General features: G+C 40.3%; 1 protein-coding gene across 1 annotated transcript in view; it reads left to right on the plus strand.

The window, feature by feature from the left end:
- PTN (pleiotrophin) overlaps positions 1–18,231 on the plus strand; it is a 77,273-nt gene that overhangs the window by 50,295 nt on the left and 8,747 nt on the right. The window contains exons 2-4 of the mRNA XM_014881603.2: positions 3,303–3,412; positions 4,899–5,072; positions 6,005–6,166. Coding sequence (XP_014737089.1) covers positions 3,304–3,412; positions 4,899–5,072; positions 6,005–6,166 — 445 coding nt within the window. The 5' untranslated portion in view covers position 3,303. The remainder of the gene's footprint in view (positions 1–3,302; positions 3,413–4,898; positions 5,073–6,004; positions 6,167–18,231) is intronic.

Below are 18,231 nucleotides of genomic sequence, written 5' to 3' on the forward strand. Positions count from 1 at the left end.
GAATGTCAGTCAGATTTAAATTTGAGTCCCTTTCAACTTAATATGAGGCAACTCCCCTAGTAAGAGTTATCCATGACTCCCAGTGACTGGGGAGCCTCTGGGATATGTGTGACCACATCCCAGGTCCCTGGGGTGGGCGATGAGGATGTAGGAGGCAGCTCCAAAACTGTGACCATCTCTTGTATGTGGTGGCATCCTGTAGAATAAAACCACTAGTGCTGCTTTTGCTTCAGCTTCTGATACCCCTCAGACAGTGACTTGAGGTATGAAAGTGTTTGGATATCCTGCTATGTGTGCTTCCATGAAATCAATTAACTCTCTCCTTCAACAAAGGGTTCTGAAAAGCTGATTGGAAGAGATGAAGTGAGAAGACATATTATAGTGAAAATGGGGTGTTAGGGGATGTGCAGTGTTACTGGTGGGGAAGCTCCCCCAAAGGAAAGGGACAAGGGACTAAGTGTGGAGATTGATTCAAACACAGTTGTCATACTATTGAAAAATCATAGAATGGTTTGTATTGGAAAAGACCTTGAGGATCATTTAATTCCAAGCCCCTGCCATGGGTACGGACATCTTTTTACTAGGCCAGTTGCTCAGCACTCCATCCAACCTAGCCTTGAATACTTTGAGGGATGAGGATTCCACAACTTCCTTGGGTAACCTGTTCTAGTGCCTCACCGCGGTCACAGTAAAGACTTTTTTCCTAATATCTTATCTAACTCTACTCTCAATTTGAATTAATTCATCTTTGTTCTGTCACTACATGCTCTTGTAAAAAGTCTCTCTTCATCTTTCTCGGGAGCTCCCTTCAGGTACTGGAAGGCTGCAATTAGATCACCCCAAGCCTTCTCTTTTTCAGGCTGCACAAACACAATTCTCTCAGCCTTTCCTCATAAAATAGATGCTCATTTGATTATGGAAAAGCAATTTGAAGTAAGCTGAGCTAAAAGGCAGGTTGCATATTTTATTTTTAATTGCTTATTTAATGTATTTATCTATTTATTTTATTAATTTTCTGTGAAATATGAGAGGCTCTAAGTGGAAACATAGCAAAAGAAAGGGAAAAACAAACCCAAGCTCTCTGGAAACTCACATACTCTACTCTGGGCTCCTTTGAATTTGCTGGAAACAATAGTGGTCCTTTCTTCGTCTTCTTTATGGGACATAATACTTCCTTTTGAAGTAAATGAAACTGGTGCTAATGACGTCTCTTTCAGACATTTGAATGCCAGGCCTCTTGCAGTCTTCAAATGAACTTTATTTCAACACACCTAATAAGATGTCTCATCTGACTTCTAGAATTATATTAAAGTCAGATACTTAAAAGTCTCCATGTTTGTGATTCCTCTCCTGTTTTTCATGTCAGTTATAATTATGTTGCATTTAAGCAAGAGGTTGCCAGCAGAGAATACTGGGGAGTGCCAAATTAAATTTCAAATAAATTTTGTTCTTTGTTCATGTTGAGAAATATTTCTCCTCCACAGTTGCTGTGCTCAGCAAATAAGATCAGGCTGCCATTAAAGTCTCTGTAAATATCAGTCTAGCTGAGTTTTAAAGACCATCTTAGTGGCACTGTTACACTTCCTCTGAAGGCTGGTGTAACATGAACGTCATGGGTCCTGGTTTGAGGAAAACGAAAAATAAAACAAAAAATTGCAGAAACCTTCCTTTCATCCAAGCAATGTCTTGTCCACTGTCTTGGTACCTGGCTGCCTACTGGAGAGATGTCTCTAGGAAAGGGGGAGGTTGCTTATTTTTAACATATGTATTGAAGGCCCTGTGTTCCAATAAACAGTGCCGAAATGAGACAATGCAAATTATAGAAATGGGAAAGAGCTCAGAATGACTCAGGTGCCTGATTGGTTGATGCAGCTCACCTTCCTCGCCCACTTTGTCTGGGCCCCCGGCTAGCTCCGGGCAAGCGCATGTCAGGAGTACCTCTCCCCAGGTACCCATAGGAAACCCAAGGTAGAGGTGTAGCTCCATGCTACCGCTTGGGCAATCCATCCAGGGAGAATGAAGAGCGCAGGGGAGACCTTTTACGGTTCCGAAGGAAAGGGTTTATTGGAGGAACAGGGAGGAGGTCAGCAGTCAGGGAGGAGAAACCGCAAAAGGCACAGAACTCACCTGTGCGCCAACTTAAATACAGGGAGGTCCAAGGGGAGGGTACAAAACATTGGCCAGTCACGGTAACTTGGGGGAGGCACACAAGGCGGGGAAACTTACATAGTAAACCAGTGAGGGAATACAAGGGCAGGAACGCGGTTACAGCAGCAAACCATACATCGGAGAAGGGATAACTGACTTGGAACATTCTAGAAATATGGGAGGGGCTAGGGAAGATTGATAGGGCTCTGGGTGGAGTTTGTTCCCTGCCCATCTCCCCAATCTGGAAGGTAGGTGGGGAGTAGGGTTGAAGGACAAGGGAAAGGCAGGAAAGGATTGAACCATTTTATACAGAACTCAGGGGAGTAAACTAAAAACAAACCATATAACATAGGGAAGAGACCAAACTAAACAACACACTGCAACAATTGGTGACTGATGCTTCAATCCCAAGTAAATGTATTTAATACCTTTTTGTATTTGAATATCTGCTTCCCAAATTCAGATCTTGGATTCATTAGCATGATGTGGATAGCCTCTAGGAGTGTGTACAAGTTCTATCTCTGTGCCGGCTTTGAATTATCATATAATAGAATTGTTTGAAATGCAAACAGTTAATTTATATTATAAAGAGGCACTAATTGGAAGGGAAGGAAGAAGTATGTAGCAACATGACAATGACAATAAAGATGATGCATCATGTCACCAATATAAGTTTTTGTGAAAGAAGCTCTTTTCAGATGTAAGTTAAGCCTAATAAAAACTTCAGCCCTTGCAAGGTGGACAGTAGAGTATTCCCTACTTCGTATGAATTGGTAAACTGAAAAATTAAGTGTGTATTTTGCTTATTTTTACACAGCCAGAGGTCAGAAAAGAAGAGGGGGGTTCCAGACCTGTCAGGATCCTTGATTCTCCAGCAGGTATCTAGAAGACAAGCAATAGTTACAGAGCTACCCATGGCAAAACTCCTCCAATAGTATCAGTGATGTAGATTTAGTATACAGGCTGGAAAATAGTTTAAAAATCTGTATTCTCTCCAGAGTGGAGATAATTGCCCATTCTGGCAATAGCTAATTATTTTTGACCTGCTTGTGTCTTGTGGACCTGGAGCAGAGCTTCCCAAAAATGCTTTAGTTGAAGTCCCACTTTCTACAGTCTCACTAACCATTTTTTCCCTCTCTGTCACTGATCTGCAGAATGCAACAGCAACAACAGCAAGGTCGAATGTTCACAGCTGCCTTCCTGGCACTTGTTTTCCTTCTGGCAGCCATGAGTACCACTGAGGCTGGCAAGAAAGAGAAACCAGGTAAGGTCCAGTCTAATTCAGAATTAATCCCCAAGATAGATTGCATGTGTGTGAGAATGTCAAACACTTCTGGTTTTGTTATGAAATCAGGTCACTTGTTAATCTTTTGATGTCAGGTAAGATTTTTGTCTGTGTCATGTTGTTCTGTGTTAAATAGGGAAACAAAATGGGTTTCCATGTCAAGTGGGAGCTTGAGAGCCCCAGAGACTGGAGTCCTTGGTTTATCACACAGTGGATATTGCAAAGCAGCTTAAAATGTACTCCATGAATAGTTTCATGCTTGACTTAGGGGGAGCCAAACAGGAGTGATGAAAGAGCAGTTATGTCACTTGTTCAGTGTTATATACGACAGTGCCACACTGATGCTGTGTGATGTGCAAATCCTGTGACAAAGAATTGTGCTAACTTGCTGTTGCACAGAAAGCCAGATATCCAGCAGTACTTGTTTTCTGTCAGTGATGAACTCAGACCTCATTATAGGAGAAACTGGCCCAGGGTGAAAAATTCGTATGTGTCAAACGCAATTTTGACATTTTTTTAAGGAACATATTTTTTTGTGGTTTTCTTGAGGTCTTATTATTTTCAGGCAACATATACACCAGATAATATGAACTGTGAGTCTGTCAGAATTAGTGTTCCCAGTAAAAAAAAAAAAAGGAACTTTTAAAGCACTTTGGCTTTGTGGAAATATGAGAAAATGCTAGCATAAACATGCAAGACCTAGAAGAAAAATAATTTTATATAAGTAAATTTATAGTTACTTGTGATATTTTAGGGGCCAAAGTAATTATTTCTGTGAATCCTTGGGTTTGATAACATTGCTGTCTTTTCTCATAAAACTTGGGTTTAAGGATCTAAATAAAATCATGATCCTTACTTTTTTTCCCTGAGTAACAAACCCACTTGAATTAACAGCACCTCGAGTACACTTTTCCATGTAGCTCCTTCGTCTTTGAAGTTTTGTTCATATTCTGATATAAAATGTGACATGGTATAGCAGATCAAAAGTTGGCATCCCATGATTGTTTCCAGGAGGTGCTCAAATCCCCTGATATACAATGCCAGCACATACATTTCTCATTGTTTAGTGTTTAGTGCTTCAGCTGGAACTGAGTATATTTGCATGCCACCAGCTACTGGAGACAGAGGAGTGTCCTTTCTGAGTGAGAGCCTTCCTGCATATTTTTGTCAATGATCCCTGTGAGTTTTTAGATTTCTGGAGATGAGAATCCACTTGAGAATATCCAAATGGAATAGTAAACATGCCAGTGGGGCTGAGTTTGTATGATGAGCCTGCTTTGGACTCAAAGGTATTGACCTGTCTCTGCAGAATTGTGAAGAGGATGTCAGACAGTTTGCTTTTAACCAATTGTGTTATGAATGTCTTCCTTGCTTACCCAGCTGCTGTGACTTTTGTTAAGTTTAGGCAACTTCTCCATAGGCGCTATTGACCACTTTTCTGGCTTGGTTCCTTGTCTTCATCCAGAGAAAAAGGCGAAGAAGTCTGACTGTGGGGAATGGCAGTGGAGTGTCTGTGTGCCCACCAGTGGTGACTGTGGCCTGGGGACACGTGAGGGCACTCGCACTGGAGCTGAGTGCAAACAAACCACCAAGACCCAGAAGTGTAAGATTCCCTGCAACTGGAAGAAACAATTTGGAGGTCAGCATCACGCTCTTAAGGGATTTACTTTGTTTTTTTATTTTGAATATGGAGTAGGAAGCCTGTGTTTTCTGCTTAGTTCTGCAGATGTCTTGGTTAGACCTGTTTTTCAGGTTCATCAGAGCTAGAACATGCAAGGTGTGTCAGAAGGCAGCTTCCTCAGAGCTCCTCTTCAGAGAGTTCCTATAACCTACTGCCTTCCCGCGTGCTGAATTCTGCCCTTTGTGGTGTTCCTCCCTGTTGAGGGCAGTAGTGCAAGTTTACAGCTGTGAACCTCTGCGATGGCTATCACAGGCTTTACAATGTATGATGTGGAGCGTGGGGGGCTGGCTGCCCATGTGTGCAATGACAACAGTGAGTGAAGACTAGTGTATTTCATTTTTATCATTCAGTTCAGAAGGTTTGTACGTACCACTTTGGGAAGATATGTCAGGTCTGTCCTGGACAAGATGTCCATCCAAAACTCAAATTTGATTACTCTTGCAAACTTGCCTTTTTTTTTTTTTCTTGTAAAGAGTTTGAATGATGTTGAAATTATTGTGACCTTACCAACACAATCGGTGCTGCAGTTTCAGACTTGAGAAGTTTATGGGTGTACATACATTCTGTTCAAGCTTTATTTGGGCTGGGTTTTTTTTTGTTATTTTTCTGTTCATACTCATAGCTGAATGTATTTCTCTTTATATGCCAAAAAATGCAATATCCATGCAAAAGCAAGAGGATTACATTTTAAAGCACTGGGGAGTGGGGCGGAGACTGCAATTACCACTGCAAATAATCTTTAAAGTTTTCTTGGGATTCTTTTCTTTGGTTGCACATCTTTTTGTCTGTAAGTACCAACTGCCTGTGATATCCTATTAGACTCACAACATTTTTGTTTCCACACTTAGTCATTGTGTTTTATATTTTGCTTTTTTTTGTCCTCGCTGCAGCGGAGTGCAAATACCAGTTCCAGGCCTGGGGAGAATGTGACTTGAACACGGCCTTGAAGACTCGGACCGGGAGCCTAAAAAGAGCCCTTCATAATGCCGACTGCCAGAAGACTGTCACAATCTCAAAGCCCTGTGGGAAGCTTACCAAACCCAAACCTCAAGGTAAATTCCATTTGCTGAAAGCTGCATGACCGTTTATTTGAATCAGTGGGTTTGTAATGTCCTGCATGCTTCAGTGGGAGCTCAGCTGTACAGGATATTGCACTTTCATGGCCTTTCCTCAAGTCTGCACTGCTCCTGTCTGTCAGTGCTCAGGCAGGGAGCTGGATGTTCTTAGGCTAGATAGCCAAGGCTGTCTCACACTTGAAAAGTAAGCTGAAGATTAGCACTCCAATTTTAACTTCATACCACTTGTACTGTCACCAGTTTGCTTACACAACTAGACTTCCAGTGTTGGGAAGGATGAATTAGGAAAACCTTATAAATACGAGTGCCTAGCAAAAGACTTTGAGAATATGGAAAATATAAGCGAAATAGAAATGGTAGCAATTTTCGACTGTGTGGCTGAAAGCAACTAAATGCCTGAATGCCCCTTTGTTTAGATAATGTTAGATGCTGCGAATACCAAAAAGCAGACATCCTCCCTAGGCATGGCAGGAAGGGTCCCAGATAAAATTTAGAGATAAGAAAAGCAGTAAGACATGGCAATATAGTGATTCCTATAGGTTGCATGCAAATGTTAGAGAATTTGTATCTTGTATTAGATTGGTTAGTGGAAATTAGAATATTCAACATAGAAGAAGATTTAATGTATGGTAAATGGGAAAATCATTCTCTCGTGCTCTTACTCTCTTAGTTCTTACTTTCTTAAGCTCTTTTAAGCTCTCTTCTTTTACTTTCTCTCTATCCCTTTTTCTGCCCTGCTCTGAGCTGTGGCTGCAGTTCCTAGCAGGGCCTTATATATACCCATGCCCTACGAAATAAACTGCAGACTTTAAGACCAGAATACAGAGAGTGCCTGAGTTTGTCCCGACTGTCCCAAAGCAGAGATTCCTCCATTCCAGAGTAAAGATTCTTTTCATAACTTACTTGTTGATGGGAATGGAATAATAATAATAACATGAAAAAATATCCATTGATAAAGACATCTTTATTTAGGTTTTGTTTGGTAATAAGTACTCGTTGAAAAAAGGACTGCTTTCCTTCCAGAAAAGTAGCATTGAAAGGATATTCTTCTCACTGCACACTGAAATATGAAAATATTGTGCACCCTTGGGGCTGTTTATTCTTTCTTCAAACATAGCAGGAAGAATAGTACAGAATGTATGTGTATATTTGACACTGACAGTATAATTCCTGGTACACAAAAAGATATGCCCTGCATTTGTGTTTCCAGGGGGCCCTTAGAAAAACTTATTTTCTTTCTAATCATTAAAGCCTTTTAATGTACTCTTTTGTTGGAGTAGCAGATGTTATGTGTATAGGATGATTTATAGTGGGAGTTAAAACTGAGATCTTGTTTGAGATACAAAAAGTAATGTGTTTTAAGTAGATTATAAAAGCTATGCTACCCTGACATTTGTTTACTTAAAACCAGCAGGGTTTGACATATTCCAGGCTCTGAATACTTGGATAACAATGCAAATAAATGTGATTAGGTGTGACAGGTACACCTGGGGCAAGCAATTTTCAAACTGTGGGCTGTGGTGCACCATTGATCGGAGGAGTACCTGCAGGTGGCCTGCTCTGCTTGAGCAACCAGAGAAGGTGCAAACACTTTTTGTGTTTGTGTGTGTGTGTGTGTGTGTGTGTGCATCCATCCATCCAGCTGGTTTTCCTTGCACACCATCCACGGAGTTGTCAGACAAGTCTAGAACCTGTGCAGACAGTGACAGGCTATGAAGCAGCAAAGTTACAACTAGATTTTCAGAGACCACCTGAGTTGGTTGAGCTGGAGACAATAAACATAATTTAAAGATTGAAGTGATTGGATGGTAATGCAGGAAGGGCTTTGAGATGTGTGATTTAGTTGTTTACCAGTTGGGGGGGGCAGGACTTTTTTTCATGTTTTTGGAGTTTGGGTTGTTTTGAATTTCTTTTTTTTTTTTTTTTTTTTCTTTTTTTTTTTTTTTTTTTTTTTTTTTTTTGTGGGTTTTTGTTGGTTTTTTTTTTTCACTGAGTTTCCATGCCTAAGCCAGAAGGCCTCTTGAGCCTCTGCCTTGTCCTGCTTCCACTGACTCATAAATCTATATTCTGTCAATGGCTGTCAGAACAGAGGGAGAGGAAGACAAAGCAGAGCATTGATGCAGCATTGTTTTGTGGCAGCAGTGCTCTTGGGTGCTACAGGCTCATTTTCAAGTTATAGCTGTAAAGGCAGAGCTTGAGAAATTGCTGGATTGGAGTCAACTTTAACTGATTCTAGAATCAAGGAGTGAGTTGTAGCTGAGACTGAAAATTGGATTGGGACTGACTGCAGCAACCAATTATGGGGTTTGACTTAATTATGAAACCTGACTTTATTTGATTTGAAGGAATGCAAAAAGAGAAATAGGTGAAAAAGTAGGTTTTTAATCATAGTAAGTGTGGGCAGTTCTGCTCTCCTGATCTGCGTTGGAAATCTCACAGCACCTTCCTGCATGACACCTGCTTGCTCATCTGCTGTTGGCATTAGCAGGAGCAGCAGCCATGGGAGTCACTCACACACAGCCTGCCTGGGCTCGGAGCTAAGTCCATATTGCAGATCTGCAGGTATGGCTGCACGGGAGCCACAGTGGACAGTGTGTTGGCACCAGGAGGAAGAACTAGAGGAAGAAATTAGGTCAGTCAGATTAGTACTGTGTGAAAAGCTTTGCCCCACTGAACTTTATTTCTGAGTTAAAAATTGGAGTGCTGGCATGTTGGCTGAAATGAGAGTATTTGTTTTCTTCCTGAAGTGAAGGAAATTATGGGTTGGAGATAAGTCCAAACCCACAACTAAGATAAAGGAAAAGATTTAAACTGCATTCAATCTGTAGCTAGAATCTCAATTAATTTCCTTCTTTGGAAATGAGAAGAACTGGGTTATGGCCTGAGCACTTCAAATGGTCTACAGTTATATATTAGGCTCCTTTTTCACCCTTAACTTTGCATTAGTGCCTCAAGACTATAACAAAAAAAGCCCACAATGCATTATTTGGAAGCAGCAGGTTATTTTCTGAAGTGTGAAAGATACTGATAGATACTGATACAGCTGGATCTGTGAATGCTGATCAAGGGCTTTCCATTCCTACTAGGATTGCCTGGCCGAGCAGGGCAGGGGCTTTCTGGCATTTGGGTGCTGTGACAGCAGAGTAGTCAGGGGTTTAGCATTTCAGGAATCTGTTTTACTGTGAGTGGTTTCCTTTCTGACTGGTCTTTGCTTCAAGAGGTGAACCAATGAATGTGCTTCTGACAGCAACAGGCTGAGAGTACTAAAAGCAGACGTGAACTGACTGAGAATATTGCACTGAAAAATACCAGTATATTCAGAAAAAAGTGTTGTTTTCCTGATTTTCCTGGCTAACTCCCTTTCCGATGAGGTGAAATTTTTATTCTATTAGATTGTATTTGCAATCTCTCTATTACATCAGTTTCCCTTTTGATTTCATGCTGTAATTAAGGTCAGTAAAAGCCCCTATTTAGTTTCTTGACTCAATGGTACTTTTATATATCTTTTTTAACTTTTTTGTCACTTGCCATCTTTTAAAGATTCTGACTTAAATATTTCTTTGTACAAGAATTTATCCACAATAAGAATACTCACTACTGGACTTACCTAAGTTCCTTCTATTATTGCAAAAGAGTTTTTGTTATGAAGAGACTGGATTGTAAACAGTATTCCAAGCATGTCTACTACGGATCTGTGTTGAAAGAAAATATCGTTGTAATACTACCTTTATTGGTCATTAGGCCCACTGAATTAGCTAAATATAATTTTTATTTTGATCATTGCTTGTATGGGGAGAGAGATATGAGATCTTCAAAATTCTCCCTATTTTTTTTTTTAAATAATGTGATTATTTAAGAACCCCAGGAATTGTGTGGGTAAGAAAGGTTATCTTGTCATGGCCTGACTAATGAAGCGTTGTGCATTGACACGGCTCACCGTCCGCCCACTCCCACAGGGCACCCAGCTAGCTCCCCTGTGAGCCTGCACCGAGAGAGGCTCCTCTCTAGAATCCTGAGGAATCCAGAGTAGGAGTGTAACTCTGCGTGAGCTACGGCTTCAGCAGTGCATCTTGAGACAAGTAAAGAGCAGCAGGAGAGACCTTTTATGGTCCAGGGAAAGGGTTTATTGGATAGGCAGCTGGGGTCGAGGAAGGAGAACCACAAAAGGCAAGGAAAGATGTCTCACACAAACTTAAATGGGGAACTTCCCCTGTGGGAGGGTAGAACCAGTGATCCAATCAACACAAACAGGGGGCATTACAATGGGTAGGGCTTTGTACAAGGTTAACCAATAGGGGAAAACAGGTGGGGATACGTAGATTATGACAAATCATATCACAAGGGAAGGATGATTAACATAGAACTTGCTAGAACAAGGGGAGGAGCAAGGGGGAACTGACAGCTCCGTGACATAGTTTTAAGGTTACAGACAGGGTAGGTTCTAGAACTTGGGAGGGGTTAGAGTGATGGATAAGGGCTAGAGGTGGGAAGGGAACAAACCATTTTATATATAACTTGGGGGTACAACCTGGGAGTAAACCATATAACTATAAGGGGAGAACCTAAACAAGACAGCGCACTGCAACAGTGCATCAAATTTCACCTGACACATTTCCATCATGGGATATGGTGTCTGAAGTTCCTCCTCACCTTTTCTGTTCTTTGATAAAAATACCAATTAATCAATCATAAGTGTAGATGCTGCTCTAGTGTTGCTTATCCACCTTTCCTGCCCATCAACATATGGAACCTTTGCTGATAGGATGAGTCTCCCTCCTCTCACTTAGTAATTTCAAAAATAACTGCTGTTCATAGGAGTTGGATGTATTCTTAACATAAAGAAAAATCACAGCCACAAAAAAAAATCACAGGGTTTATAATTTTACAGATTTTTTGGATAAAATATAGTTTGGTTTTCCAGGACTTTTATGGTCTCTGACAAAACTTGTGCTAAGTTAAAGCAGGAAATGCTCATAAACTTTGGGAATCAATGCCTTCTTCATAAATTGATAACCTAAGTGTTTTTATGGATTTATTTTATAGTTAGTAAGCATTCATAGAAAAGTCTAAAACATTTTTTAGCACTCTCCATTATTTTGGAAACTAAAAAACATAAATATTTCCTTCTTAGCAACTGGTCTATGTCAGTACTTTTTACTTCTGAGCAGCTGTCTTATGGATTATAATTATATTTAAGGATGAGAGCAGATGATGAACTAGGAATTTTAATTTTACCTGGCTTCCTGGCAAGGTCTTTGCTCTATAGCTTTGCTCACATGTTCTCAGATTGGAAGATAGTAGCTTGGTCCTGGGCTGCTGGGTTAAAGTGTAGGTAACACAGGATGAAAAACATCTTTCCTTATTGAATACTTTGCATTTAGACAGATTGTCAGCAATGTGCCAGTGATGTCCTAGGCACCATGGTTTATTGTGTATTTAGTACACAAATGAGGTCATGAGAAAGACTCTCATGACGCGTAGAAAGGATGAAAGGATAATTTTTATCACAAAATCCCGGTGGAGGTGGGCACCTCTCCTCTAGCACACACAATTGCATATTCTAATCAGTGTCTGCAAGGCTGGTGATGTTGAAGTTCTCCCTAAACTGTCTTGACAGATGTGACAGACTCGGGCACTTCTATCGAGCAGCTGCTCTAGTGGGCAACTTGTACTGAGGAGCACAAAACACTTCCGACATCCTCCACCTCGCCTACTTCAAACCCACCCAAAATTGATTGATGCTTGTTCAGGTGCCAGCTAGCCAGAAAGCAGTAGAATGGATGATGGGCTTTATTTCTTCTTGCACTCTTTCCATCACTCTCATTCTTTCTCTCTCCATAACTGTTGTACTTTCAGATATTTATTCTTCTGATTAAGATAAAATTAAACAGAGTAAGCAGTTTGCTCCCCCTCTCTGCCATGTACCCTTCATTTCATTTATTGAATTATGCTCATTTCTGATAACTTTTTCACCTGGCTGTATTTAGTTCTTTTTAATAAATCTCCCTTCCCAACTCTTTATCAATTTACAGTATATCCCATCTATGAGTTACTTTGTCATAGCTCAGCTCAATCCTTGCCACACAGGAAAAATACATGCTAAGGTTGGCAAACATTAACACTGCTCACACTGCTGTTGTCTTTAGTAATTGGGGTGCCAACCAAAGATCACATCCTCCAACATGCAGTGTTTGGAAAGATTTCTCACATGAAGGCAACACCTAACTGAGTTGTTAATGGCTGTAATCTCTTCTGTATAATTTAGATCAGGTTTAGCATTTGAGAGCATAGCAAGGTGTCAGTACAGTTCCCTGTGTTTGGCATGGTGTGCATGCTACTGCATAGAGGAAAAGATTGCAGTCTGTATTTTTAATAATTTCATATAATCTGAAGAGTTTTACTTCAGAGTTGAGTGAAGTATAAATAATCTGCCCTACCTTGTTTCTTTTATCTGTGTATCTTTACAGGCAGCAATTAGCTAATCCTGCTATCACTCCTTGGTGCTCAGGAAGTCTAATTAAAAGAAAAGTTGTAATTAAAAGTCAGAAAGGCTAAATGATTTCCCAGATTGACTAAGTATCAGTAGCAGGTCCAGGCATGTAGCTAGTAGATGCTGCTCCCTTTTATCATGCAAATAAAATTATTAGAATGTGACAATTTACTTCAAGGTGAGTGTCTGAACTGCAGTCTTTAATTCGGATCTTTAGTTTTAGGTTGGTAATCTCAGTAGACTCTCATCAGTGTTAAACACCATTTTACCTTGTGTCTTCTTGGGAAGCTTCATGTCAGATCGTAGAGGGGGACTTGTGTTAAGAGCAGGTGTATCCGTGTCTTTACTTTGGTGGCAGGTACAGAAAACAACCTGTGGTTTTTCAGCACTCCAGTGGCAGATTCCTACCTGTAGGGAGAATATCTTACTTGCAGTGTGCTGCCAGAACAGACTGACTAGCTTTGACAGGATGGCTTGACTGCTGCTTCTTGCAAGGAGCTGACAGTGGTGTATGAGTGACTTGCTCTCCTGAGCTATTCGTTCCTCAGACGACTGAGTGCTGCACTGGACCCTTCATTTTGCATGTTGGCAAGTTGTTTTTTCTGAAGTGCCCTCCCTCAGCTTTGTGCAAAAGCACAAAGCAGCTGGAGGGGACACAGAGAGAGAGGAAATTACTTGTTAGGGCTGCACTATTCTTTTGTTTGAAAGATGCTGGTGTCTCCTGTTTTGGCTTCACAGTCATGCTGTATCTCCCTCTATAGGTTTTAGAATTCCCCAGCTTTAATGTAACTCATTAGTCATGCAGGCATGCAACTAGTGTAATAATTAGTATTACAGGAGACCGAATAATAGAATCTGCTTAAACTAATTAGTTGTAAAAATGAGGGATTTTCTCGTATTAAGAAACAGCTGTGATAGTTAAAGAAAAACCTGAAAGGCAAAACTGGGACGTTTTTCTCTTGTTCTAAAGGGTGAGGCAGGTTTACTGAAGAATGACCCTGGCCACTGACCAGGAGCCTGTAGTGAAATACAGTGATCTGAACTCTGTGGGACAAGACACTGGAAGTGTGTGCCCAGTGGGAAAAGCATAGCTAGCTGTTATTATTGTTGTTATCATTGTGATTATTTGTATTGCATGAGTGCCCAGAGGCCCCAGCTGAAAAAGCATGCCATTGTACTAAGCATTGCATAAACATTGAGAGAAGCAGTTTTGCCATGAATAATTTATGCCTTATGGTGCTGGAAAATGTGAAAACCAAGAGAAGAAACAGTGGTCCAGAGGGGTGAGACTGGGCACTAAACTCTTGGTTGTGTGCTAGTCACACAGTGCCCAGTGCTAATCTGAGGACAAGACTTGTGTTTCAAGGTGAAGTAAAACTCAGTGGAAACTTTAGGCTCTGAGACATGACTCTGTCATTTGACTCCTTGCTGCCATGACAGGAGGAAATATGATGTTTCTCAGTTTCAGTGGGAATGAGAATAAGCTATATGAGAAAAATAAAATACAGTGGTGGTTAGAGTGTGGACCAGCCTCAAGCTGCTTATAAGCTGCCAGTGCAGCCCATAACTAATAAAGTCTGGATGTCTTTTAACGGTTGCTTTTCTGCTTTCGTTCCTTATGTTTCTTGGAGGCTTTGTGCTGTAGTTTCCCTTAAGACTGCTTTTGTGCCTTTGAAAAATTTTACTATTTGGATAAACAATTTGAATGCCTTACTATATCATAGCATAATATCAATCTAATTGACATAACCCTATTTCCAGGGAGAAGGAAATACGTGTAGGAGAGGGAGAGAATAATTTTTTTTAAACTAAATATTTCTCAATTTTTAGTTGTTCTGCAGCTTTTATGGGTGTTTTTGAAAAGAAAAACACTGGGATGTTTCATGGAAACCTAAACCTCCATGTTTTTCTGACCCCCTGGTTTATATTTTAGATTATTTTTTCTTTTTCTATGCTGCCCCAAAAGAACAACAACTGGATTTGACAAATTCTCATTTAACCCCGTTGTATCTGCAGGAGTTTCTTTTAGGGTTTAATGCAGACCTTTGTGGGTGAAAGCCTAAATAGCCTTGTGTGTGTCAATTCTGTTATGTGCTCCTTGCCTCACTTTCCTGGCTTGTAAGAGCAGCCCAGCCTCTGTGGCATTAGTTAGTGCCCCTGAGCCATGAAAATGCCTTAAACTATGGTATTTGCTGTGATAAAAGATATGCCATCAGCAAATGTTTACCCTCATTACTGTTCCCAGCAGTGACACAGAAAGCCCTGTTCCTTCTGTTCTGTCCCTTTCCTTTTCTATTTCTTCACTTCCTTTCCTTTCAAGCTTACTTTTTTTTCTCCTTTCTTTATTCGTCCATCTCATTTTCCACACTGCTATCTCTCTAGCTTTCCTTCTATCTGTGCTTACTGCAAAACTTTTGCAGGTGGCTCTGCAGAGTGGGGATCAAAGCCAACCCCGTGTCCTGTGCCCTGAGGGTAGAGCTCATCTGGGGCACATGCAGAAAGCACATGTGCCTAGTTTTCAAGAGCTAAGAGAATAAAATGGGTACTCTATTCGCATAGAGAATATATATATATTCTTACATATAATACAGGTGTCAGTTCGACACGTGTGATCTTTTTGTTGTATAGGTATCTACTAAAGTCCCAATGGATTATTAAAGCTTTCTGTCTCCAGCAGTCTCCTGCAGGCACATGAATGCAGTGAGTAAACCCTGAATGTATCAGTCTGTGCCTGCACCTGTCTTGCTGGCATTAATAGGGATCTTGTGTACAGCATAGACAGAGAGGGAGCTGAAGAGCCAGCTGGGACTGTGTCCCTCTTGTGCTGAGCACAGAACATGATGAAGAACAGTGAGACATTTCCTACCCTACAGAAGCAGCAATGCAAATGCACCTGAGGCAGGTGAAAAGCCAACTGAAGAGCAAAGTGAATTACTTCTGAATTGTTAGCCAGACCCCTCTAGCAGGCTCCAGTTGCAAAACAGCCTTGGTTTGAAAAGTTTATCCATTTTAATCTTCTGAATACTTTTAAGATCTAACATCTTAAGGGCTAACATAGATGTAAAGAAAATGAGATGAAACTTTCATGCTCTTTAACTTCATGCTATTAGGCCGTCTAGCAAAGTCAGAAACTGTGAGTGTCTGGTCTTTTGAGTGCCTGTGCATAGGCAATTTTGAAACTTTTTCTCCCAAATATTTGAAGGAAGAAAATCATCAAAGGGAAACCTTTCTGATGAAAATCCTTGGTTTCAGCAAATTATCTCTTAAATAAAAGCTCCCTATAATTCCTGACTAGTTCAAGTAAGGATGTTAAAGGAAAGGGTTTAAAAGTCTTTCATCAGTATGTCAGGTTCAAGAAATGCCTTCTGACTAAGATAATTTCAGAGTTTTATGGCTCATTTTAGAACCAATTGGATTATTTCCCCCCTACATTTATTTCTTCTTGCAATTCCAATGAGAAAGAAAAATTATTGATACATTTTCTGTGAGTGATGACTTGGTTCCATTCCTTTGTCAGATATGTTAGTGTTTGTTACAAGTATAAATCTGTCTATTCCCCGTTCCTAACACACTTTGCAGCATGACTTTCTGACTTAAATGGGGCAGCTGCAGCCTTTAGGTCTAAATCAGGTCCCTCTTGTGTTCAACTGGGAACAAATCAAAATCTATCCAAAACAAAACTTTAGCAAAGTGAGAAGCAGAACAAAACCTGATGAGGAGGAGTGAACATAAGTGTGAAGAAATTGAGGAACATGGCTAAATGAAGAATGCTGCTAAGGAGCACAGGACTACATCAGGGTCATTGACTGATTGGAAAAGTGCCTTCTACTGCTGTTCAGCTGGTGGATTATTGCTTTTTCCTCCATCCAATAGAACTGTGTTTCTCAAAGAGACTTTTCAGAAGAATTCATTAGGGAGCAAAGTTGCTATCATAATACAATTTTTCCTTCTTAAACCATTTGGAATGCAAAATGTTGTATATGGTACAGAAAAAAAGGAAGACGAGGATTTAGAGAACCATGAAAAGTTGTCTTCCTCTACAAGAAAAAGAAATACTATGTTTAAAGGATTTTCAGAAATCCAGGTATTTGTTTTTACAGTCATGGAAATCACAAGATAATATAGTTTCTGTTCTAGACAGGAGTGTGAATCTCTCGAAGGTGAGCTTTTTTTTTCCCCAAAGATATAAAATTCTTGATTATACCAAAGTTAAGACTTCTCCATTCCACAGGGACTGGAGTTTCATCCCCAAAATTCAGAAGCTCCCTGTACCTCATGGCACCATTGCCCTTCACTACCATAGCAACATGGTGCTTTGGAAAATTTAGAAGCTGAGAGGACTTTCTAAAATGTGCCTTCCTCTGAGCTTAGTAATACTGAGTGAGTGCTAGGCCCTCGAAAATTGTATCCTGAACATCTGGTGAGGAACTTTGTACTCTAACCTTGCATTAAAGTCAGAGCTTTTACTATTTTGAGTTATCTATATTTCTTTTGGGGCTACTGCTTGACTTTTATACACAGGAGTTCAGCAGTGCCGTGAGTGAATTGTTACCTTCTTTTCAACAAACAAAAATTAAAATCTTGGCTTACAAAGCTTGACTTCCATTAAAATGTAATTACCTCCCTTTTGTGCCTTATACATTAGGAGTGGCTTCAAACGGTGTGTGGCTCCTGTTCAACTGAATTACTTTCACTTGCTGCTTGCATAGTAAGAATGAAGTTCTGGAATAAAGATGACTGTTTAAAGAAGACTGCTGCAATTTCAAATTGCATAGAGAAAGTTCTGCTAATCAAATTAACTTGTTTACTCGCTAAGACCTTGACTGTAATTTTTGTTACTGGTCATCTTGAGCCCACAGAAAGTGAGTCCAGTGCTTACCCATGACCAGTTTTTAATCCTGTGAATAATTTTAAGTCTTGTGACAATTTGTAGGGTTATTCTGGTGATGAAGGATTAGATAATTAAATATCAGCATTTTCGTGGGTCAGCACATGGGTATTGGTGTCTGTGGTAGGAATTTTAAAAGAGCCTAAGGGCTGGGAAATATTTGATAAGTTTTCTCTTTAAAAAAATAAAATATATATTTTTTTTTAGTACTCCCAGAATTGTGTGTATGCATGTCATTTCATGGAGCAAGTATGCTGTGCATCATTCCAGATTACCTGTCTGAAAGATGAAGTTGTGGTGGTGTGAGTGCTTTTAATGATGGAGGAATTCCATCTGGCACATGAAAGTTTTACTCTGCTGATACCCAAAGCAGAGTCACTTGTCTTTGCAGGTAGATGGATTTGGCAGTTTGGATGATGTGTAAATTACCACAAGGTAGACAAAAGGGAAGAATTAGGAAAGGAAGAGATGTGGACCCATAGGCATTAAGTACAAATGGGTAAACAGTGGGTTGCCTCAAGTCAAGTGAGGATGGTGACCTGGTACATTCACATGACTCCAGACCAAAGTCTTCTCCTGGTGCTGACCTCATTCCTACCATAAGCTGCATAAACTCTTCAGCAGAGTCCTGTTAGCAGTCTGCCTGCATTTATATGTCTTCTT

The sequence above is a fragment of the Sturnus vulgaris genome, chromosome 5 (assembly GCF_052056855.1).
Source record: "Sturnus vulgaris isolate bStuVul1 chromosome 5, bStuVul1.hap1, whole genome shotgun sequence".
Taxonomy (NCBI): domain Eukaryota; kingdom Metazoa; phylum Chordata; class Aves; order Passeriformes; family Sturnidae; genus Sturnus; species Sturnus vulgaris.